The sequence below is a fragment of the Alexandromys fortis genome, unplaced genomic scaffold, assembly GCF_014885135.2.
Source record: "Alexandromys fortis isolate MF-2015 unplaced genomic scaffold, M_Fortis_MF-2015_v1.1 scaffold_71, whole genome shotgun sequence".
In the NCBI taxonomy this organism is placed as follows: domain Eukaryota; kingdom Metazoa; phylum Chordata; class Mammalia; order Rodentia; family Cricetidae; genus Alexandromys; species Alexandromys fortis.
This window is the reverse complement of record NW_026067954.1, coordinates 6,045,372-6,070,371: the sequence shown is the minus strand read 5'-3', so window position 1 is coordinate 6,070,371 and position 25,000 is coordinate 6,045,372. Positions and strand designations below refer to the sequence as shown.

General features: G+C 44.2%; 1 protein-coding gene across 2 annotated transcripts in view; it reads left to right on the top strand.

Annotated features, from left to right (window-relative positions):
* Setbp1 (SET binding protein 1) overlaps positions 1–25,000 on the top strand; it is a 334,426-nt gene that overhangs the window by 224,751 nt on the left and 84,675 nt on the right. For both annotated transcript variants that reach the window (XM_050151692.1, XM_050151693.1), the window contains one exon: positions 2,074–5,524. In XM_050151692.1, coding sequence (XP_050007649.1) covers positions 2,074–5,524 — 3,451 coding nt within the window. The remainder of the gene's footprint in view (positions 1–2,073; positions 5,525–25,000) is intronic.

The following is a 25,000-nucleotide window of genomic DNA, read 5'->3' as shown; positions in this document are numbered from 1 at the left end:
TGAGGGCCTGCTGTGTGCGGAGGCATTGTGATCGGCACCTTGTTGATATGTAATAAGCTAGAAAGGGAAGTGGGCATGTAATTCAATTATCATACAAATCAAACATATGAAAATTAGCGACAGCTAGTGCAACAAAGGTAACATGCGTGTTACTAAAAAGCTCGAAGCCGGGGTATTTCTCCAAGGGTGAGAGACGTTGTTGAGACCGTGCATAAGAAGAAAGTGTGCATTGTGGACTCTGCTTGGGCTAAGGATCTGATGTGAGAGCCGAGAACACTTGGTGAGGGTCACGGACCAAGTTTCCAGCCCTCAACTTCATCACAAAACCCATTCATGTGTGGACTCTAATTCCAGAGCTGGAGGCATGGGCGAGCTAGGAGTCTGGAGAAGACAGCCCCCCCCCCCATCCTGTGTGCGCAGATTGAAAACACTGTTATTCATTCCTTACTTTATTTCACTCTCAGGAAGGCCACAGGATGTGTTACACAGCATCCTAAAAAAGTAGAAAACGTAGCATCCCTGGTCCACGCTTCAGCCTGGGGTATAGTGACAGGCCACAACAAAAATGGTGAAGTATCAAACCCCTGATTCATAGGAGAGGAGTGATAGTTAATATTCTATCCCCATCTTAAATTTGTGTATTGTTACAGAAACTGGGGTATATCTTATGTCCACAGCAATAATCCCAAGTAGACAGCATCCAGGGACAGTTAACTCTGTATACATCGATGGTGATGCTGCCTGTAAGACAGCAAAAGCATCCTTTTTTCCTGGTTGTGTATCGGCTTGACGTGGGGAGACGATCACACTTGGAAAACTAGACAGTGTGGCCACATGAACATAAAAAGGAGTTCACGAAGTCGCTGTGGCAAGGTGTTCCTCCAGAGATTCCCCGGGGTTAGTGGAGGCAAGAGCCATTGAGTTAGGGCACTGACTTTTACCTACAACACTCCGGCCACCTGTGCCTTGTCTTAAGGGCATCATCAAGAATGGTTTCAGCTGGAACATTCAGATCTGTAGTATGGATGGCAATAGGATAAAACAATAGAAAGTATATAGGTAAGTGCATAGGCGATCAATTGATAAACAATAGATAATAAAGGAGGCTGATATATAGATATCAGACTGATAGACACTGCAGGATAAAACTGCCAAATTTTCTATGTCAGTCACCGTACTTAGAGTGAATTTAGACAAGACGTTTGCTTCAATCTACTGGTCTTCTCCCTTCTGTAACAAATCGCAAACTGATCTGTCCTGTAAGTTTACCATTTGTGTAGGGGAAATACAATTGCCAGGCTAATGGAAAGGTGATTTGGAAGGATCACAGTGTGTTCCTGGAGACTTTCCTTAAAGACTGTTTAATAGCGGCTCGCGGCTCCTACCACATGCTAGCCCTCAAACCCAAAGGCATGCCCATTCACAAAGATGGGGATCCTTCCTGCGTGTTTCTCCTCTCGTGTGTCTTCCGCACGCTCTGGAAGTGGGCTGCTTTCACTTGCTGAACTCAGTGGAGCTTGCATTCAAAGATACCGAGCCCTGCGCTGTGCAGTCCACACTAAAGCAAGCAGGGAAGCAGGAGAGGGGAACGCTATACTTTTGAGGGGAAGCAGGAACAAGTAAGAGACAGCCTGAATTAGGCAAAGGAGCACACGGGGGAGAGGTCGGGCTCTTGCTGACTCTGCTGGATTCTCCAGTCCCTAAGTGTCCTCCTCATAAGATTCTAGCCCAGAGGCCTTGGGTGGACTCCATCCACTTCCCATATAGTTCTCAGACTTTTTGAAACCAAGTTCTTTAGAGAGGAAAGAGAGCACTGAAAGCATCCTTGTTAATGTCCAAATCCAGTGTCCAGTGTCTTATATCTTTAGTATCATAATTGAGAAAAACTTCTCTCTCTCTCTCTCTCTCTCTCTCTCTCTCTCTCTCTCTCTCTCTCAGTCTAAAGTTTGGAAAAATATTAGCATAATCACTTATCAAATTTTAAAATAATTAAGCTTCTAGACAATAAACTTTAAGGAGTGCCAACCCACTCATTTTTGTTTCTCTCTTCCTCCCCACTCTGCCAACCTTCAGGCTTACGAGAGGCCCCAGAAACACTCAGCGCTTCACTATGACCCAGGTCTCTCACAGGGCTTCACCAGTGACACCTTAAAACCAAAGCACCAGCAAAAAAGCAGCAGCCAGAACCACATGGACTGGTCCACCAACTCTGACAGTGGACCCGCCACTCAGAATTGCTTCATCAGTCCAGAGTCTGGCCGAGACACTGCAAGCACCAGCAAGATCCCAGCTCTTGAACCCGTGGCTTCCTTTGCAAAGGCCCAGAGTAAGAAAGGCAATACAGGGAACACCCGGAGTCAGTTGTCCAGCAGCAGCAAAGATCTTCTCTTGGGGAATGTGGTACCATCTCCCAGCAGCCACAACTCCCCAGCTCCCACTAGCAACTCTGCTGAGTGCAATGGACTCCAGCCATTGGGAGATCAAGATGGAGGAGGAGCAAAGGAGCTCCCTGAACCACCCACTATAGGTAGCAAGAAAAAGTCCAATAAAAAAGATGTGATCAGTCAAACCATACCAAACTCAGATTTGGATTGGGTCAAAAGTGCCCAGAAAGCATTTGAAAATGCAGAAGGGAAAAGAGAGGGTTACTCTGCAGAGAATGCTCAAGAGGGATCCCCGAGCCGGCAGGGTATCAGCACCGTCAGTACTCCTGAAAATGATTCCAGTCATGTCCGGATTACTATCCCCATAAAGACGCCTTCTCTGGATCCAACCAACCATAAGAGGAAAAAGAGGCAGTCCATTAAGGCTGTGGTAGAAAAAATTATCCCTGAGAAAGCACTGGCTTCCGGGATTGCTATGAGCAGTGAAGTCGTTAACAGGATCCTTTCCAACTCAGAGGGAAGCAAGAAAGAGCCTCGTGTCCCCAAGTTAGGAAAGATGCTTGAGAATGAGTCCCCCTCGGCTGGCCTGGAAACAGGTGGCAATACTGAGAAAACTGTCCCTGGAGGTGTGTCCAAGCAGAGGAAACCACCCATGATCATGACGTCACCAATGCGCACAGAGCACTCTCCCTCCGGAAAGCTGCCTGAAATCCAGCACCCCAAGTTTGCTGCAAAGAGGCGGTGTAGCAAAGCAAAACCCCCGGCTATGCTGCGGGAGGCGGTCTTAGCGACTGCCGACAAACTGATGGTGGAGCCACCGTCTGCTTACCCCATAACCCCTTCCAGCCCTCTCTACACCAACACGGATAGTCTGACTGTCATCACACCAGTGAAAAAGAAGCGGGGACGACCAAAGAAGCAGCCTCTGCTCACGGTGGAGACCATCCATGAAGGGACGTCCACTAGCCCAGTTAGTCCTATCAGCAGAGAGTTTCCTGGCACCAAGAAACGAAAGAGGCGGCGCAATTTGGCTAAGTTGGCCCAGTTAGTGCCGGGAGAGGACAAACCTATGAGCGAGATGAAATTTCACAAAAAGGTTGGAAAGCTTGGTGTGTTGGATAAGAAGACCATCAAAACCATCAATAAGATGAAGACACTCAAGAGGAAAAACATTTTAAATCAGATCTTGTCCTGTTCCAGCAGTGTGGCCCTAAAGGCCAAAGCTCCCCCAGAGACCAGTCCTGGGTCAGCATCATCGATTGAAAGCAAACTGGGCAAGCAGATTAATGTCAGCAAGAGAGGGACCATCTACATTGGCAAGAAGAGGGGCAGGAAACCAAGAACAGAGCTGCCTCCCCCATCCGAAGAACCTAAAACAGCCATCAAGCACCCTAGGCCTGTTTCTAGCCAGCCGGATGTCCCAGCCGTGCCTTCCAACTTTCAGTCACTTGTGGCTTCTTCACCAGCAGCTATGCACCCCCTTTCAACACAGTTAGGGGGGTCCAATGGCAACCTGAGCCCCGCCAGCACTGAAACCAATTTTTCAGAATTGAAAACTATGCCAAACCTCCAGCCCATCAGTGCTCTTCCAACCAAAACCCAGAAGGGAATCCATAGTGGAACCTGGAAGCTGTCTCCACCCAGGCTGATGGCCAACTCTCCTTCACACCTTTGCGAGATTAGCTCACTGAAGGAGATCACCTTGTCCCCTGTGAGTGAGTCCCACAGTGAGGAGACCATCCCGAGCGACAGTGGCATCGGGACAGACAACAACAGCACCTCTGACCAAGCAGAGAAGAGTTCAGAGTCCCGACGGAGGTACTCTTTCGACTTCTGTGCCCTGGACAACCCGGAGGCCATTCCGTCCGACACCAGCACAAAGAACCGGCACGGCCACCGGCAGAAGCATCTCATTGTGGACACGTTTCTGGCCCACGAGAGCCTCAAGAAGCCAAAGCACAAGAGGAAAAGGAAAAGCCTGCAGAACCGCGACGATCTCCAGTTTCTGGCTGAGCTGGAAGAGCTCATCACCAAATTTCAAGTGTTCAGGATTTCCCACCGGGGCTACACTTTTTACCACGAGAACCCGTACCCCAGCATCTTTAGGATCAACTTTGATCACTATTACCCGGTGCCATATATCCAGTATGACCCATTGCTCTATCTTCGTAGGACTTCAGATTTGAAGTCAAAGAAGAAGCGTGGTAGACCTGCAAAAACCAATGACACCATGACAAAGGTGCCTTTTTTACAGGGGTTCAGCTACCCTATTCCCAGTGGAAGTTACTATGCACCCTATGGAATGCCTTACACATCAATGCCTATGATGAACCTCGGTTACTACGGCCAGTATCCAGCTCCTCTGTACCTTTCGCACACACTTGGAGCAGCGTCCCCCTTCATGAGGCCAACGGTGCCACCACCTCAGTTCCACACAGGTTCCCATGTAAAGATGTCGGGGGCAACAAAACACAAAGCCAAGCACGGAGTACACTTGCAGGGAACGGTAGGCATAGGCCTGGGTGACATCCAGCCATCCCTGAACCCTCCCAAGGTGGGCGGGGCCGCCCTGTCTAGCAGTCGGCTCCACAAGAGGAAACACAAACACAAGCATAAGCACAAGGAGGACCGGATCCTAGGGACCCACGACAATCTGAGTGGTCTCTTTGCAGGCAAAGCGACAGGCTTCTCCAGCCACCTCCTGAGTGAGCGGCTGAGCAGTGCAGATAAAGAGCTCCCGTTGGTGAGCGAGAAGACCAAGCATAAGGAGAGACAGAAGCACCAGCATGGTGACACCGGCCACAAGGTTTCGAAGGGCAGCTTTGAAGTGGACACCCTGTCCACCCTGTCACTTTCTGATGCCCAGCATTGGACACAGGCTAAGGACAAAGGGGACTTGAGCAGCGAGCCCGTGGACTCGTGTGCTAAAAGGTACTCTGGTGGGGACGGCAGCGGCACAAGAGCGGAGAGTCTGGATGTGTTTAGCGAAATGAATCCTTCCGGTGACAAGTGGGAGAGTGACGTGTGTGGGAGCAAGAGGAGGAGCTTCGAAGGCTTTGGGACGTACAGGGAAAAGGACATCCAAGCCTTCAAGATGAGCCGCAAGGAGAGAAGTTCCTATGAGTCCTCCATGTCTCCAGGTAAGACCACAGTTTTCTCTAGACTTGGGTTGCCCAGTTGCTTAAGTCCTGGCCTGTGCAATGTGAACACCAGTCACGCTGGGCACCTAGAGTTCACTGTTCTACAAAAGGGGCGGAGCTAAATGCAAATAGGTCACCTTGCATATTTGAATATGCTTTGTATTCCATATACTGTTTACATGGCATTGGCTTTCTTTTCCCCCAAAGCCAATGCCGAGAGACAACCTTAGTAACTATCCAAGTGACGGACATAAGTGATACGATTGTCCTTTTGTTCTTGCTGTTTTGGTTTGGTTCAGTTTTTTGAGACAGGGTTTTCTCTGTGTAGCCCTTACTGTCCCGGAACTCACTCAGTAGTCCAGGTCAGCTTAGAACTCAGAGATCCTTCTGCCTTTGCCACCCAAGTGCTGGGACTAAAGCCGTGTGCCACCGTTGCCTAGATTACAGTTGTACTTTGTAGTAAAGATCCTGATTACAAGGTACAGTTTGCTAGTTGAGGCTCTAAAGCCCACTGGACTATCAACAAAATCTTAAGAATGCCAAGGCTGAAAGAGTAGCATTGAGTGCATGTGCCATGCCGTCGGTAGAAGTCACCTATCTTAAGTCTACCACAAAGTGATTGGAAGCTAATGATCAGAGAATCCTGAGGTCTAACCAATCAGGGAGCCCCAGTCCTAAACTATATTATGGATTCTTCCCCAAGAGCTTTGAACAAGCTGCCCCAGTCAGGATCCCAGAGAGAAACCTAGACAACATTCACAATCTTGCTTCCACGTACTAAATGGAAGAGGCTTGGAGAAAGGTACTTTGTCCCTCCCTTACAAACAGAGCCATATCCCTGTGATTTGTAGCACACCCACTAAATGGGGATTTTTGCTCACCGATGTCTAAATGAATATGTTCATTGATACCAGAAAAATCTCACTCTCTGTCAGTTACTGGCAGAATCTCTTTGCTAACCCTCCTGGTCCACACAAATCCTTTCCTGCCATGGAGTTTTACAATTTGGCAAACATATCCATGCTTCCCTGTTTGTATAGTACATAAATGTTAAGACTCTGAAGAGTACACAATTACTTGGAAAACAGTAGAAATATCTTTAATGAGAAATGAAAGAGACTAAAAGAATATCTTGCAGGCAATATTCTCTTGTCCCCAAATGGTGTGAAAAACTCTGGCCAAACGCTGGTTTTAAAGAACTCATTGCACACTGTGAAGATGTGGATATAATATGTTCTCTCTGTTTATGGTGCATGATTCTCACTTGCCCTCTGTCTTCCTGGGGAGTCCACAGTAGTGACTGTGAAAATAGTCTATTCAAAAAGAATGACATATTCTTTCTAGACCAACAAATCTCAGTTAGAACTGACTAATGATTGCATCAGGTTTCTGTTTGTGAGTTATTGTAGTAGTAGCCTGTCTTCTTCATGAAAGGAGAAAATTCATAGTTACCCTGGATTTGGTGACAATAGTGAAGGTTCCAATGGTCCAGAGCATCTCTGCTTTGCCATTTCTCATTCAGAGACTTCTTTGAAGGTACCTGGTTTCTTGAAAAGCCTAAATGGAGCCCATGTGGCATGGGGTACAGTATCAACCATGGACATGGAGAATGTTGGTATCTTCCAGCAGTATAGCACTGATCTGTCACTCAAAGAAGAGGACCAGAATCCTCGTGTATAATGTGATTTGAGTCCCTGAAGTTGTTTTCTATACATTCCTTGATAGAATGTTGTATGGAGTCCTAGAATATAGATACACATTAAGTATTGTTTATCCAAAATGCTTGAGACCAGAATATTTTAAATTTCAGGGTGTTTTATTTTCAAATATTTGCATTTAAATAATGATACATCTTGGGGATAAGAATGAGGTCTAAACACAAACTTCATATATACTTCATATGTAGCATATACACATAGCCTGACAATAATTTTATGTAACCTTTTAAGAATTTTTTGTGGGAAATTGCATTTATAGTATGGGATTTTCTAATTGTGTCATATTGGTATTTAAAATAATTTGTGTTTTGGAGTATTTTAGATTCTGGTTTTTCACATAAGTTATGCTTAATGCTATGCTATTATTTCTCATTGAGAAATATAAACACAGGACTCAGAGAGAGCAGTGTCTGACCTGTCCACGGTAACACAGCTGTCCGTTCTGTTGCTAAGCAAGCGTGGCTTTTGTCTACGGCAGTGAAGTGCCACCACAGCTCATGTACTGTAGGGGCAAGTCCAGAACAAAGACCTGTTTCCAAGTTGAATGTCCCCATGTGTCGCTATTGCCTTCCGAATCGCATCCATCCCCCAGCAACGTTCCCTTTGCTAAGGTGTTGCTGTCCAATGATCACGTGACAATTGCAGAAGAAAGCAGTGAAGGGAAAAATGAATTGTTGCTTCATGTAGTCTCCGACTTGTGAAGGGTCCCTCATTGCTCCCCTTCTAAACATGGTGTGGTTTCCTGAGGCATTTTGCCACTGCTTTGTGTCCATCTCTGGCTAGTTGTCTGACTAATACTCCCCCATCCCAACTCATTAATGAATCATAATCACTGATGGCTTCTATGCCTAAGTCAATTATATTTGATGCCTCTGCTCATCTTGCTGAATAGTCCTTCCCTTTCATCCCTTGACCTGCCCATGCCTGTGTCCCAAATACCCTCTCTATTTCTGCAGCCCAAAGCATCAGGCAAAAAAAAAAAAATGTCCTTGGCTATACTCAAAAAACTGTCTAGTGGGCGTCTTTCTTAATGTGAAAATTTCCAAAAACGTGTGAAGTCCCATGAAAAGCTAGGAAGCAGGTAAGGTGAAGGAGAGACTACAGGAGCCATGAAGAGCTTCCGGAAGCTGTATTCAAGTGGAGGTTTGGATTGAACTGGACAACACAGATACTCAAGATGGGAAACACCTGCGCTTTCCGCAGCTTCCCTCCCTGCCCCCTTTGGTACTCTACGCTGGATTCATTTCCTCCCCCTCTGAACGTCCCATTTCACATGGGCAATTCTTCTCTAAAATAGATACAGCCCCTCTACAATTGTTGTTCTATAGCCTACTGAGGACCAGATTTAGGAGCTTAGCAGAAAGAGGGTTTTTACGCCCTCCCTGAGATCAGAGCTGTTGAGAGGCACCATATAAATGTAAGTCGTTACCATTATGGAGAAAGGAATTAGAGACCCCATTTAGCTAAGGCAGCGGTTGCACACTTCATTTCATCCTCCCTGCTTGGCAAATCCTTCATTCCCCATACCCTGGCTCAGCCAAGGATTGTATTGTCTCATGAGCTCCCTCACAACATGCTCAGCTTATAGCTGTGCACGTCCTTTTCTGTGTTACATCTTTCTCTCCCTCCACACCTTCAGTTCAGAAGGCTGTGGCTCTCTGGGTCCATTTTATAGATGTATGCTATCCGCTAAATCGTCATTCTTTAAAGTGCTTGATTTGTGTCAAAAATGCATACAAAGTGGGAAAAGACAGTCTCAGATTGGGAATTATCAGTATTTGAGTCTATCTGCCACCAGGCAGCACTGTCCCCCTAGTGCACATAGGCTTCCAGAGGAGCAAACCTGTCCAGAGTCGGCAACACATAGTCAGAATTCTGCCATGTGCCTTCCAAGTTGAGTCCCTGTAGGAGGTGGAAGAAGTCTCCTGTGTGAGTCCAGATGCTTCTTCTTCAGATTGCATGGAATCAATCTTTGCATATTTTGACCTAAACTTCTGCCATGTATGAGACATCACAACTGAACCTGCTCTCTAGGCTCCTCTCAAATAATGGAAAATCAGTAACAGTTTATTTACATAGGGTACCTTTTAGTCCGATGCCATCATTAGACAAGGAAGCCAGCCTTCATCCCCAAACGTCATGGTGAATGGAGGCTGAAAATTAATCCTGAGTTCACCTCGCAGATATCAGGATCCTCCCACATAGGTAACTGGATTTCCCGGAGCCTGGCCCTCCCCACTTCTCCTGGTGGCTTCTGTCTTGCTCTTGGCCAGCTCCTCTTATCAGCACTGCAGGGCATTTGGGGAGGCAGAATCTGCTGTCTCTCATCGCCAAGACAGGGGTACCCATGCCAGAGCAGCATGAAAACCCCTCCAAGCAGTTATCCAGAACAAGGAGCTGGTCATGTGGACGAGATGTCAGGAAAGCCTTATAAAGAAGCCTGCGAGGACTGAGAAAGAGGCTTGGGAGGGAGAAGGACACTTGTGGGAGGAAGAAGCGCAGACCGTAAGAAAGGACAGTAATAAATGGAGACCGGGTGAAGTATAATTTGCGTTACCTTAATCCAAACTAAACGGCATGTCCTCCTGCAGGAAGAGATGAAAGATTAATTAAGTAATAGCTGTACTATAGCTTGGATGGGATTGCCAGTGCCTGTCCAGTGTCATCCCTTACTCTACCTCCTCACTGGGGCTCCTTCTGTTTGTTCCCTCAGCTTCTCACCTGGGTCTGTGGTGTAAAGGTTCTGACTAAGCTTCAGCCTAGGATTCTAAAAGTCTCAAGTCTATTACAGTGAAATTTGAATATGAACACAAACTCAGCAACAGGCAATTTGGAAGAAAAAAAATGCTAAAATATTAGTCAAAACATTGTCTCTTCAATGAAGTTTCAGTGGAGTCCATGAATTAATCCAGGAGCCTCACTTCAGGCATTTGGCCTCACCTCTTCAGAAAGGTTAAGCTCCTCCCACCCAGGTCGCACTGACAAATGAGCTTGCTCCTGGTGCAGGCTGAAGCCACAGGCACACTAATGTGGCCAATTATTTGGGGAGAGACAGAGAATGTTTAGACTCTGAATTTTAAAATCTTAATGGAGACACTTCATTTGGCTGTTGTGTATACAGACTTAAAAAGATCAAGTGTCTTATCCAATGGTGTGTATCTAATTGTTTGGCCCCCAGGTCATCTCAGGGGGACACATGTTTCAGAGTAGAAGCAGCCCTGATAAGAGCCATTTTATTTCATTTCCCTGTCTTTACCCTTGCACCTACTTATTTTTTTTATCCTCCCAAGGTTTTGCCTAAATGTTCCTTTTTGAAAACCAAAAATTGATCAAATTTAATATTGTAATATAACTTACTGGCAACAATTGATAAAAACAAAACTTAGGTGCATAACATCTCTTTTGTAGCCGGGCAGTCAGGCAGCAATGATGCCCTGAGAACATGATGTCCTTGGGCCATTTATCTTCCCACAGTTGGCAAACACCCTCCTGTCCTGTCAGAAGTTTTATGTATAGCTTGTGGGATTTAGGAGTTATGCAGACCCAGGTGTGGGCACAAAGAAGTTAAAATAGCCATAGACATGGCATTAAAGCCCCATGGAGCCGTTGTTGGCTAGAGAAATCAGTACAGTGCGCCTTCCAAAGACAGGAGAATCAGACGCTCGAAGACTTTAAAACAAGACCTTTTCCTCGTGTACGCGAGCAAGTAGAACTGAAGACTTGTTAGGACTGTGGCCGGGCATTGAGATGCCTAGCATTTAATGCAGATGGACAAAGTCTCTAGGGAAATGGTTAAGACAAGAAAACAGTGTTTAGTGCTCAGAATGCACTGGGCAGTGGTGGCACATGCCTTTATGTCAGCGCTTAGGAGGCAGAGGCAGGTGGATCTCTGAGCTTGAGGCCAGCTTCCTCTACAGAGTGATTTTTCAGGACAACCAGGGCTATGAAAAAAAGCTCTGTCTTGAAAAATGAAAAGGAGGGAAAAGGAATGCACTATACATTTTGGTATAATTCTAGGAACAATTTTAAAATGATTAGCTCAAAAGTTTTGCTATCAGGGAGTTTATGGGTCAGAGGCTCCTCTAGAAAAGGAAAAGAACGCAGCTATAAGGCAACATGTTGTAAAGCAAACCAAAAGTTCCAGGAGAAAGGTATAAACAGAACAGAATAACAACAGGGGCTGTCCACCTGATGTGAGACCACTCTATGCTCTCACTAGAGGAAGGAGAGGTCAGGGGAGGGCATATTCCTTTACCATCTGAGATGGGTTTCATAGTGAGGTCATATTCCTGGTGATATATGAGCAAACACATCTATTCACTCTCACTAGGAGTCTGAGGACGGACCAAAGTAAGACTATCACCAAAGCCCACCTTGGTGATCTCATCAATGAGATTTACTGGAGTTATGGTAAAGATTATGGGTGAGAAGTTATTTGCAGAGGCAGAAATGACTCGAACACAGCCGTGTCAACAAAGCCTAACCCAGAATGCATAGTGACTCATGAAATAGAGAAACCTGGAGCCAACTGGGACTCCACATGTTGGAGACTGGCTTTTCTGGGCATTGTAATTGGTCTGAGCCTCTTCTACAAGGCAGCTCAGCGGGCCTCTGTCTCTTCTAGGAAGCTCTCCTGGTTGGACACCACCTCTCAGCAGTCCTTTCTGTTCACAGACGCTTGGGGAAGCCTGATGAATGTGATCAGTTTCAGGAAATTTCTCAAGCTTCTGAATTGTCCCCCTTTCCAAGTTTAAAGAGCTTCCCAGCAAAGTAGAATGCTTCATATCCCTTTAGAACATCCTGTGTCTTAAGGAGCTAGCCTCCAAGATGGAAGACTTTAGGAGGAAATTGCTATACAATCATCCTAAATGAGAGAAGAAGCATTTGGAGAAGGAAATGGGGAGGGTGTTAGGAGTATTGGCAGGGGCGACACCAAAATGGGCCCATATGTACAAAGATTTAGCAAAAGAGTATTGGACCGTGATGCTTAGTTCTGTTTCATTGAAGTCTAAATATGTAGCTCTGGAATCATGGGAAAAAAACATAACAAAAGACCGAGATTATCTCTCAAAGCGTCTTTCCCCTTGTTTAGAGATTCACATTTAATTAAGTAGCAAGTGAGGAACTACTTTTTAATCCTGTGAAAGATATTAGATTTTTGTCTTTCTTGGTCCCTCTCCCCAACCTGTTCTGACTGAATTTGTCCAATCTTTGTACTATCCCCATGTTTTTGCAAGTTTCCCCTGTCTTGTTTTAATGGTATCTACAATCCTATCCCCATCCCAGATTATAAATATAACAAAGACATTACTACCCAAGCAAATGTTCAAACAAAAACATTAACACAGAGCAGTGTTGATTCATTTTATCTTTTCTTTTCTAAATATTTGGGTTTTTTTTTATATTATTCTATGTGTATGACTGCTTGCCTGATTATACTTACACAATCTACTTCCCTGCCTGATATCCATGGTGGCCCGAAGATGACATTGAGTTCCCTGGGACTGGAGCGTTCCTTGGGACTGGAGTTACAGATGGTTGTGAACTATCATGTGGGTTTTGAAAATAGAACCCAGTTCTTCTGTAAGACGAACAAGGACCCTTAACCTCTGGGACAACTCTTCAGCCCCTCATTTTATCTTTCTAGCTAGTAAAGGGTTGTTCTAATATTTTGGTCCCAGGCAATCTGGAGACTCATGGCACATGAACCAAATTAGAGCAAGTGAACATTCTGGTGAGGCAATGAGCCCACCATTAATTCAGAGGCTGTCATTACACTGCAGAGCTAGATAGTAACCAAAGAAGAAAATTGTACATTATGAAGTAGCAGATGGAAGAGAGGATGCAGTGGTCTCCCTTAAACAGAGACTGGATGAGAGAAAATCATGGAAGCTGAATGAAGGAATACGGAAGTGCCAGAGAAAAGCTGAGGGACCAGAGATGGACCTAAGAAATGAAGTAGAGAGCGGGAAGTAGACGAGCCCACAAAGGATGTGGCAAGATATAGTTTGTGTGAGCATATTGATGGCCTAGAAGACAAGAGAGATGTTTATACATGTTTATAACTATTTATTAGGTGCATAAGTGTTTGAGGGTTGGCAGGCTGTTTATCAGATCCAGATGCAAAGATCATGAGTGAGTAGTGATGCCGCTGCTTTCGCAGGTTCCTAGATAACTCTAGAAACCTAAACGTGCACAATGTCAGTGTCCTCCCTACTGTCATTTCACTCTCTATGTAGCCTATAGAACTAAAAGGTTCTAGAAAAGAAAAAGATGAAAAGGATTATATGCCAGCTCCCATTCCCCACCCATTCCCCACAACTGGTGAATTGTGACAATGATAATGACGATTTGAAAACTTCTGGAACCTTTTATTTGTACTGCCATGGAAAGCAGTTGTGACATCATGATACATAGAGGAATATCCAGATGAATGTATCTGTCCCTGAATGTTTTATAAGCTCAAAACCTTCTCCTGATCCTCCAGAACTCTTTACTACTATGTAAAGTTTATTCACACTTAAAATCATTTTAAAACTGTATTTGGTGGCATGTGAAAAATTCCAATAGGGAGTGGAGACAAGAAGATCGAGATGACCATAAGATCATCTTCGCTTCATTGTGAGTTTGAGGGTAGCTTGAGTGACATGTCTTTATTCCAACAAAATAACAAATAATGAAAAATAAAAGTTAGTCTAAACTCTTCATTTGTTCATCACATAGTATAGTGAAAAGAGCAATTAGGGGGAAACAGAAGACAATAAAAACAGGGGTAAGAATTGACCATGTATACACACACATATGTATGTACATACATACATACACACAACAACCAGAGTCAATATAAGCCAAGTGAAAGCCATGCTAATTCAATGGCCAACAATGAAAACTATAAGGATCCAGAATCTGAAATAACAATGTGTTCAGTGAAGGATATACCCTGAATCTAGGAGAGTAGTATACAGTGAAAGAATCTCACAGCAGCAGCAGTTGGACGGACAGCACAGTTGAGGATACGGACTAGGATGCAGGATGGTACCCACCTAGACTGAAACTGGCAGTTCAGTGAGGATGGTTTTGTAAGTGGCATGGTTTTCATGAATAGAATAAACAACTGTTTCATGCATGAAGGGAGGATGCCTTAAAATTAAAGAATAAAGGCCCTAAAAAGTATTGAACTTGGTGCTAAGGTGCAAGCTGAAAGGATACAGTATGAAGAAACATGCCTATGTCCCCAAGGACATGATCTACTACAAACATACAGAGGTTGATACAGACATACAAACAGTGGTTAGAATCATGGAAGTTCACATGTCTAATGGCTAGAAAACAAAATTTACATACACGCTGTACTATTGTGTAAGGATTGTAAGTTATATCAAGAAGAAGAAAACATGGGTGAAGGTGGGTCAGCCGTGGAACAGGTACAATAGGAGGCTCTGTTGTGGTTCACATCTTCCATGTAGAACTGGGATGGAAGAGTCAGGCTGTCCCTGTTGGTGGAGGATCTGGGGACCTACCGAGAAGAGAGTCTTCTCCCTCATGTGTCTGAATAGGCTGCTATTCTTTTTCAAAACGTATCACATTCATTTGATCTTCCAAATTCATTGAGGTGTTCAAAAAGTTGTTGCTTTCCCTCATAGCAGATGAAAGAAACAGGCCAATGTCTCCTGGTCATTTTTGGACAGAAAAGCATCCCAGGTTTCTTGAAACTTCCCAGCATCCTTTACTTTTTTCCATTTTATTTCTTAGATCTTTGTCAAGGTCAATAATGTGACTAAGCTTTTGAGTTGCTCCTCAAGAAATCTTGCCACAAAGTGTGGCAGAATTCCACAAACTGTGGAAGTTGGAATAAGCCAAAGGGCACTTTGTCCTTGCTAAAAATTATTTCTGATGTGAAGGTGGTTCTTGAGCCAGGGAAAGCCAAGTCCAGTGCATAGGACCATTGCTGTGTGTGGTGTTTATATCCACCCCAGGATAGAGACTGGAGGGTGATATTTGGGCGACCTGAAAATCACAAAGCAAGCACAGAGCAGAAAGAGAGGATTCTTATTCAACAAATTACATGACACAGAAACTAGGATTTAAATACGTGTTCTTCTAAGAAAGCTTTTGTGTAAATGAAGGAATATGTACTAGTGTGTCTACAAAGAAGAGTGACTTGCCAAGGCCAGGGGCTAAAGATAAAAACATGGAAGCAAGTCATGAAGGAACCATGGGCCTGGGACTATATGTGAAAGTGAGGAAATTGTTAGAGGAGAAAAAAAAGTCCCCTTTTAAATGTCCACCATATATTATAATGGATTTGTTATACTTTATCATATTTCATTTTAAAAATAAGACCAATAGCAAAAGCATTTCTTTTATAGGGTGTAACTCTTTATTCTGTTCTATGTTTTACTTCACGTTTGTTTTAACCATGCACAAAAGTATCAACCATCTAATATGTATAGGAAATAGTCTTGGATAGTTCAGGAACAATAATTACGTAAATGACACCTTTCTATCCTTGAGAGGCAATGTCATAATCTTGCAGGTCCGTATTCATCTGTCATGCAACCTTGTACTCTGTGAGTGCTAAGAACGATTTTTCTCCTCGAGATCTCAGCAACAAGAAAAGAGAATTCCCTGCCCAGAAGTGTTTGGATTGAGGGCATCTACAACAGTGTGGCCCCTGAGAGGACTGCAGGTTACAAGGGAAACACAGCAAATCTCTAAGGATCTGAAAGGGACAGGGTTCCATCTCAAAACTGGGAAACTGGAAATTTTATTATTGTTTATTATACTATATTTAAAGGTCCTACTAGTAAATCAAAATTTGAAGAGCCTACTGTAGAAGAAGAAAGGTAAAATCCCCTATGGTCCCGCAGCCCTGAGCCAAGCCCTCTGACAGTGTGAGCAAACTGGTTCCCATCCTCGCTTTGCTTTCCTGCCCCATCTGCTTTCCTCGCCCCAGAGGAAGCCAGGATAAACCAATCACTTTCCCTCCGTCCTTTCTTCTTCCTCCTTTCTTCCCTTCTCTACTCTGGTTGTCTGATGCTTCAAGTTTTCTCCAAAATGCCTTTCCATATTGGACTGTGATAACCATTCCTTCTGCATGCTAGCATTACCCACACAGGGAATACATTTTAAAAATAAATTCAGCAGCAATTGGACATGAAACCGTCAGATTTCAAAATTGTCCTGTGTAGCTAAAGTCATCATAGACTTTCGGTGCCAAGACAGAAACCCAGAAGGGGATAAATTAGTCACTACCAGAGACAGTTGTCAAAATACTTTCCTAAGTGTGCCTAAGTATGAGTCTTTTTATTTCTTCCAGAACAGAATGGAGCAATGTTGATAATCCAGCCAGTTTCAGTTACAAATGCCATCCCTACCCACTTAGATAAGTGTACGCATGCAGACACACTACACACACACACACACACACACACACACACACACACACACACTACTTAGAGCAAGTCAGCTATAACCAGTCCCTTTGCTCAGTGCTGTTTTCATTTGTATCGAATACACTTAGAGGGAAGGCCTAGCTGTTAATTCTGTTAATTGTAGGCTACATCACAAAAGGCTAACCAGCATTTACTTATTTTCCCTCCTGATACACCTGTGGCTATTTCTAAAGTGAAAGCCCTGGTGGACTGACCTTCCCTGGAGCCATGGCTGTAACTTATGGATCCTAAATAACATGTCTATAATGGCTTTTTTTAAACACACTTTGTTCTTTGGAATAACAGACCCAAGGTCTATTGTCTCAGTTTCTGACATAAAACTCTAACCATAAAATATAAATTATTTAAATACAGAAAGAAAACTATAGCAGTCTCTGAAGGCAGCTGTAGTTAAATGAATAATTGATGGCAGGTGTGGAAGCACCAGTTCCTGTGTCAAGCCACACCAGGAATTCTGGGTCTTAAGAGACCCTTTGTGGTCATCCCACGCAGGTCTTGCTTTGTCTTCTAATCTCTTGCAAATCATTTCCTTGTTGGGTGTCCTCATAAAGCTCCTCTGTGTCCTATTAGCTCTTCATCTGAGACTCCAGCAATGTAATTGCCTCCTTCTTACCTGCTTTCCGAACCCTGCCTACTGGCGTTTTAGCTACCCCATAGCTCCTGCTTCTCCGACATGACTAACGCTTTCGTTCTCACGTTGTTGTGTGTTTGCATTTGGCCTTGTGTTGTCTATGATCCTGTTAGAGATGAATTGGCTGGCCTACCTCAAATCTGACTCCTGGGATAGCAGGATCTATCCATGTCATGGTCTTTGTATCTCATACGATTCTTGAGTTAACACTGAGGACAGATGCCACTGACTAAGATTATCTTTTCAAACCACCGTGTGTTCCTGGCATCCACTTTGAGAAGCAATCTCTTAAAATTTGCTTTCAACTTCTGAAACAGTCTACAAGAGAAGCCCAAGACTTCAAGATGTTGCTGCAGATACTAACACCACCCCATCCCACCCTCTACCCCATACCCTTCCACCCACCCCTACCAGAATCATGACCTTTGGCCTGGTAGTCTCTCCAAGTATCTTTTCCTTGTTTAAAATGAGGCTATTAACTTCTATATTGAGGGACAAATAAAGGTAAAATGCACATACTCCCCACTACCACTGCCACCACACCACAATGCATTGCTCCCCCCACCCCCTTGTTGTTCCGAGTGTTCATTCCCTTTCATTTCCACTTTGGATAATATATTCAGTCAAAGAACTTACAATGCAACAGATTGCTCTCGATGGCATCCTCTTTGAGCAGCCAGCTTTTCTTCCCAACTATGCTCCCACCAGGCTGTATCAGCTCTGAACACACATCCTTGCGTGGAGAGTCTGGACCACGATTGTATTCAATGATGAAGATAGGTGGCAAGATGGTGCAATTATAGTGACGAAGCAATGAAAGCCTGTATTCTACCTGAAGAATACTGAGTTCCCTGTGTTTGTACTACATACAGGACAGAGTCTTGAGAGCGGTGGAAATTTCAGTGTCTTGGCGTTTGGTCTGTTTCAGTAAGAGTGTAATACTACTCGCTGGTGCCTGTTTCAAGGGCCAATTTACCTGCTAACCCCAGTCAGAAATGTGTAGCCGTAAGGAAAGGAATGGGACTTGTGTTCATTTTCTAATACTGCTCTAACAAAGTCCCAGAAACTTAGCATGTTAAAGCAATATAAAGCTATTTAAGGTTCTATAGAGCATAAGTCTGGTGGGCTTTGCTGACTCCATGCTAAACCTCTCCCTCCAAGGGCTGAAGTCAAGTCATGACCAAGGCTTCGTTTTTTTCCTAGCAGCTCTAGGGAAGGACTCACTTTTTCTGTGTGAGCTGGAAGGAGGTTATTGTATGTCATTGGCAAGAAGAGACTAGCTAAGTAGCAGGGTTTGGCGACAGCTGTGTCTATGGCTGACCCCAACAAGTCATGTGTTTTCTGGGTTGTTTAGGTGGTTCCAGAGCATCCTACACTGTTATGTATCCGCAGAGTGTAAGCGCCCTTTCTCCTGAATAGAGCAGTGCTTTCTCCGTTAATCCTCCACCTAAATTGTTGGGTTTTAATGGTGCGTGCTTTGGGGTATTGGTGGTCACCACCAAACAGATCTGATTGTGATCCAGTCACATAGTGTAGGTGCTAGGAAGACATACACAGAACGTGTACAAAATCAAAATGCTTCTCACTCTTAGCCTCCTTTCACAGTGCAGAATTGTTGGTATATTCCATGCAGAGGGAAAACTAACTCCTCTGCTTCCATTTCTTGCTGACATTTCTTTTCGGTGGGAGAGAGGGCGGGAGTTACGCACACTGTAACTCATGGCACTGCGCTGTGGCATTTGCACAAAATACCAACCACCAGAATTCTCATAATCACAAAAACATGCGCCTTCTCCTCAGATCCGCGAAAATTCTTTCTCTCATTAGAAAACAGAAAGCTCAGAAATTAAATTAGAAAGCTGAACTCGGTATCTCGAAATTCTTTTGGTTTCGGGGATTGGGGCAGAGTTTTCCAAATTTCCTCTCAGTTAAATACCCTTGAATGGGAAAAGCTGTGCAAAATGTCTCAAGAGTTGAGCCTCGGACATGAGGGGGGGAATTTATATTTCCTTGTATTAAAAGGGAAGAAGAAAAACCCTCAGTTACATTTAATCTTTAGGAACGCAGTTCCCTGTCCAACCCACAAACTGCTGGCAGAATCATAACTCCACACAAAATGTTCTTTTAAATGGTTTCCCCTCCCAAGCCTTTCCCATGAAGTTATAAAGCTCAGCATTTAGAATTGCTTTTATTCAAATAGAGTATGGATTCTAGGTTGGCCCCTTTGGCCTTCGTGCAGCTGGCGGCTTGTTAGAGAGATGGTCCCAAGAAAAGCAGGCATACTGAACTAACTGTCTGGAGCCTGGGTTTGACATTCTGTGTGAAACCCCATCTATCTCTCCCCTACCAAGCACCTACTTTGTGAAGCTGCGACTTTGCAAACAGCTCTGTCCCCACAGGAAGTTTTACCCAACCCTTTACAATTCTGGAAAAATGCATTTCTCTGAAGATCAACCTCCACCACAGCTTGGAGTGCCTTTTCTGTTTATGGCTGGCCTCTTGGTTCCGCCTGAACAATTTTTCCTTCAGGAGGTGCTGCAGCAGGCACATCTGTGTGGCCTCAGGCATAGCTGCACCTGGAAATATCCCAAATCATGCCCACTTCAGACAAACAGGCGAGTTGATGCTTTCAGTCTGATTTTGCCCTCGAGTCAACAAAGCCCACATTTCACTATCTGGCTAGTTTGCATGCTTTTAAAATTAGATTCACATAGATATGTGTGTATGTATGTATGTATGTATGTATGTATGTACATTCGTATGTATGTATGTATGTATGTGTAGGTGGATGGCTGAAACTCAGGGGTTCAATTCAAAATGTCATGGGTACCTTCTGATGTAAGTTACTGCACTATCACTGAAAAGGGTGGAATAAAGAGGAGCTAACTAAAAATCAAATCAGAAGAGCTTGAGAAGATGAATGCAACAATTCAATCTCATCCCATTTTCTTGTGATGAAAGGTGGGAGCAATAATAACTGCCACCTCCTCGGGTCTGTCTGCTTTCAAGGTTGTAGCACAGTATCTGACTCCTGGGTAACATGCAAGAAAATGTTAGTACTCAGACCTATTATTAAGCATGCACTAAGAAAATACACAGAGATCTCTGTGACTTAAGTTGTGCCCCTCTAGGGCCTAAGGGGAGAGGTGCACATGGAGGCGGAAAAGAACATCGAGATGCTGTTGATGCTGAATATAAACTTATTAAACCAAATTAAATTATTACAAAGAGCATTCGTTACCATCTGTACCACCCCTTTTGGTTGTATGCAAACACTGACCCATAGGCATTTCTACATGGTATTTCTTTAGCAAAATAGCTTTGTTTGAAGGACAGACACTGCTGAGAACAAAGAGGTTGGGGGTGGGGACAGGAAGACCACCTAGGGGACAATGATGGTAGCCTGGTAAGAGATTCCAAGTTTAAAAACCAGCTAAGTTACTGAGTAGGGGAAAAAAGAAGCTGTTTGTAGGACAAAATGGCTCCAGAATTGGCAAGCACCTGGAAGCAAGAGAAAGGAAGGCGCTGGGATTGTGGATTCATATTCACACAGTTCTCACACCTAAAGCATTGTGAGGATTTTCATCAAGGACCAGTGAGATGCTGTTTCAGATGGGGAGACCCCCACAGGTGGTTACCCTGCCCACAAGGCTGCATTACACGGAAGAAAACTGCTAAACATATGCACAAAATCCTGGGAAAACAAAACAGCCAACGATCCAGACAGACAGACAGACAGACGGATGGGTGGAGAGAAAGAACAGGATAGCACTTAACTTAGAGAGAAAGTAAGAATCTCCAGTTGAGAACTAGATACATGGCTGAGTCAAGAGCAGCTCCATCACACAGAGCAAGCCAGTGTAAAAACCCCACTTACCACACACAGGCAGAATAAACTAAATGAAGGAAAGGACAACGACGAAGATGCCAGAGTCCTAAAGCTTTGTTTACTAAGCAAGTCTGTGAGGGGCTCTCTTGAGAAACTAGGTCACTCTGGTTTTGACCTGTGTGAGCCTGTATACCGCACAACATTGCTTTTTGAAGTCTGATGTGTCCAGTATCTGTTTATTTACTTCACGATGTGCCTCGAGTATCAATGCCACAAGGTTGTAAGCAGCAGAGTAGGGATTGACTGGAAATCTTCTGATGAAAGGAGAGAAACTTTCATTTTAAAGTTTTCACTTCTTTGACCTTAAGAATCAATTTGCACTCAAAATCAAAAAGACATGGGGAATATGCCCCAGTGAACACCACCCACTTTAGCTCCTTTAAGTTCTACTAAGTCCAGGGCAGTTAGCCATCTTGTCCTGAGGTCCTTTGTTAACTACATACCACGCACCAATTTAGACTTTGGACTTAAGTCTAAACTTTGTCAGTCAATTGCCTTACACTAAGATAAATTCATTTATGATGACATTTTCATATTTTCTTGTGTCATCAGCCCAGTCATTCTAAAACTATTTAAATGATCATCGAGTTTCTGAAGTTTGGGTCTAAAAACCCTGAAACTAATTCATGTCTAGCCCCCTAAGTAGCATCAACTGTGTCCTTTAAAGCAGTTTGAATAGCAAATGCATTTATTAAATACTATATTAACTACCACAGGACATCCCATAGCAATTAACAGAAATGAATTGTGTGTTTTGTTCTACAGAGGACACCACTTATCCCAAGTTCTGACCTACAGAACAAAGGCTCTAGAAAAGGGATGCTTGCCTATATGTGCAAGTACTCACAAGAACACAAATCCCAGAGCTCTGCAGGGAATAGAGACTCCTTCCCCAAAGCATCCAGGAAAGGCACTGGAGCACAGAACAGGTGCAGAGGCCCAGAGGCGGAGCCACTGTGATTTGAAGGCCCCTTGTTTGCAGGCAGTATTAACCCAGGCCTGCTTGCTGCAAAGGCCAAAGCTTGGCTCGCATTTGAGGACTCAAGCTCTGACATTCAAAAAGCTCCAAAGCAAATGAACCTGAGAGAGTAAATAATTAAACCACAGAATAAAAAGCCAATTCTGGGGAAAAATGGTTACGATCAGTGTCAACTCAGGAACACAGGCTGTGAGGGAGTTATCGGGCCCTTTGTGCAACACGGGCACCACTCCGGGCACCGATCTATTCAGGAACCTGAGAGTGAGCCAACCAGGGTTCAAGGCCCTCTGACAGTGACTGAAGTAGAGGTCTTGAGCTGAGTTTGATCAGGGTGGTAGGGAAATAATTAATTGGTTATAGGTGTGGCTAGCAGAGGTCAGGAATACAGACTTGGTAGGTTTGAACCCAGCTCAGTCTCTCCCGAGCCAGACAAGATGGACAAGTCATCTGCTTCTCATTGTATCAGCTCCTTCATCCATCATATGTGATGACTGATGGCTGCACTGTAATCCCAGGTGTACTACAAAGATTAGAGTAGAACTCAGAACAGTGTGGTACACAGACAGGGGTGTTTATCAAGTGTTTGTGTATTCATTTTTTTTTGGTGATCTGGGGTTCACGTACCCTGGAAATGAAACAACAGCAAAGAGAGACACCCTTAGAATCAGACATGACTTTGCAGTCATTGGGTCGCAAGCCTGCCTCCGACTCTCTCTGCAGCTCTCACGCAGCTTGATGTACGGTCAACTCAGTCTCCATCCCTGTTAAAAGGGGAGAAATAAAGGCTGTGTGACTTCACACAGAGAGGAAAAGAACTATTGTGTGGAGAAGAAATGAAGATCTCAAAACTGTTGTGAGTGGTCTTCCAAGAGTGTCTCTTGCTGTCTCCGAGGCTGCATTGATCTCAAGCCCGAAAACAAGGTCTTCACCATTAATCCAGAGCCAACCCCAGGGCATAGAAAAGCTGTAATCGCTAGGTAATAGAATTCTACATCAGTCCCCTCAAGGACATAGGAAGGGAAGATTCATAGTTAATTGCTCTTTGTGATCCCAGGTAGAACCATACGTTTTCAGGACCTGTTGTATTATACTTCAAGCAACTATAGAGAAAGAAATTAAGGAAGTATATGTGTGCAATCCATATATTCCCCCCCCCCAATGTAACAACACAAACGAAAGAGTAAAGGAGACGGGGACAACAGATAAACTTAGTCTGACTGTGATTGTAAACCCTGGCCAGTGTACAATCAAGACAGAGCATAGGCCAGAAAAACTGGCTGCAGCTGGCAAATGTCCCAAAACATCCTGGGAAGGGAGGGCCAGGGGTGGGGAAATGCTTCTTGATGGTTGGATTGGATGGTGGCTAAAATGCTGCCTTCTAGGCACTAACCTTTGAATTATCCTGATATGCTGATTGAATTTCCAACCTCCGTGTTTTCTAAACATTGACTTTTTTACCTTAATTGTCTTCTGATTTATTAGTGGATCTCCTTGCTTTTTGTGTTTCCCTGGTAGATGTTAAAACCTCATTTCCCAGGTTGATCTTCTAACCTGGACTGGACCCTAAGGTCATTTCGTTGACAGAGGTCAACCTGCCCGAGAACCTTGGGTCACCCGACCCAGATAGATAAACACAGCATCAGCTCCACATCTTGTCCCTCATGTTCGCCAACCTCTTTTTATTGCCATCTCTCCAACCAACAGTGACTGATGTTACTTGCTATGGAAATAAAAGAATCCTAGTAAAATTGTCAAAGTTTACCCATCTTCCAGAAGAACATTGTTCAACAACATCTCCCAAATACACCTCTCCCCTCATGGGTCATCTACTCTCCTTGGTCTTCAGTCTCAGATTAACACAGTTTCTCTAAAGCCGTCTCTGCTCCTGAAAGATATCCATCCTCCTGTTGGCATAGGTTTTTATCCCACCTGATCTCATAGCCGTTCTGTCCCAAAGAAACACACCAAGGTCTACATTAATTATACATTGGTTGGCCTAGTAGCTCAGGCTTCTTATTAACTCTTATAACTTATATTAGCCCATAATTCTTATCTGTGTTAGCCACATGGCTTGGTACCTTTTATCATTGAGGGATTCTCATCTTACTTCCTCTGTGTCTGCGTGATGACTGCAGACTGAATCTTTACTCTTCCCAGAATTCTCCTGTTCTGTTTGCCCCACCTCTACTTCCTGCCAGGTCACCCCACCTATACTTCCTGCCTGGCTACTGGCCAATCAGCATTTTATTAAACAAGTACAAGAGACAAGTCTTTACAGAGTAAAACCATTGTCCCACATCCTTCTCCCACCATGGTCAGGGCTATACTCAGCTCATGAGCCAGTATTAATTTGGAAAAAGCAAGAAGAAAACATCGCTGCTCCGTTATTCCTCTGCTTGCAGAGGATGTTGACAGTCATTGTTGGTGATACAGATCATTGAGACAGGCTTGTATTCTAAATAGCAACACAGGCTTCATCCTCAGGGGCCCCAATTTTCAACAACAATCCCAATGTATTTCCTGCCAGCTGGATTTTTTTCTATTCCCATGGCACAGTGAGCAAGGAAAGAAGGTTGAAACCAGGCTTAGGATTACTATGCTCACTTGTGCAAAGGAAGCCCTGATGTTTTTATTACAGCTTTTGATGGCAGTAATCATGATGCCTAAATAAAGAGGGGTCCAGTGAATCAGCATCCCAATAACAGAGTATGACCCAGCACCCAGACTTCTCATAACACCCCTCCATCTTCAAATGGTCATGATGCAGCAAGCCCCCCCCCCCCCCCCCCCCCCCCGCCGCCGAG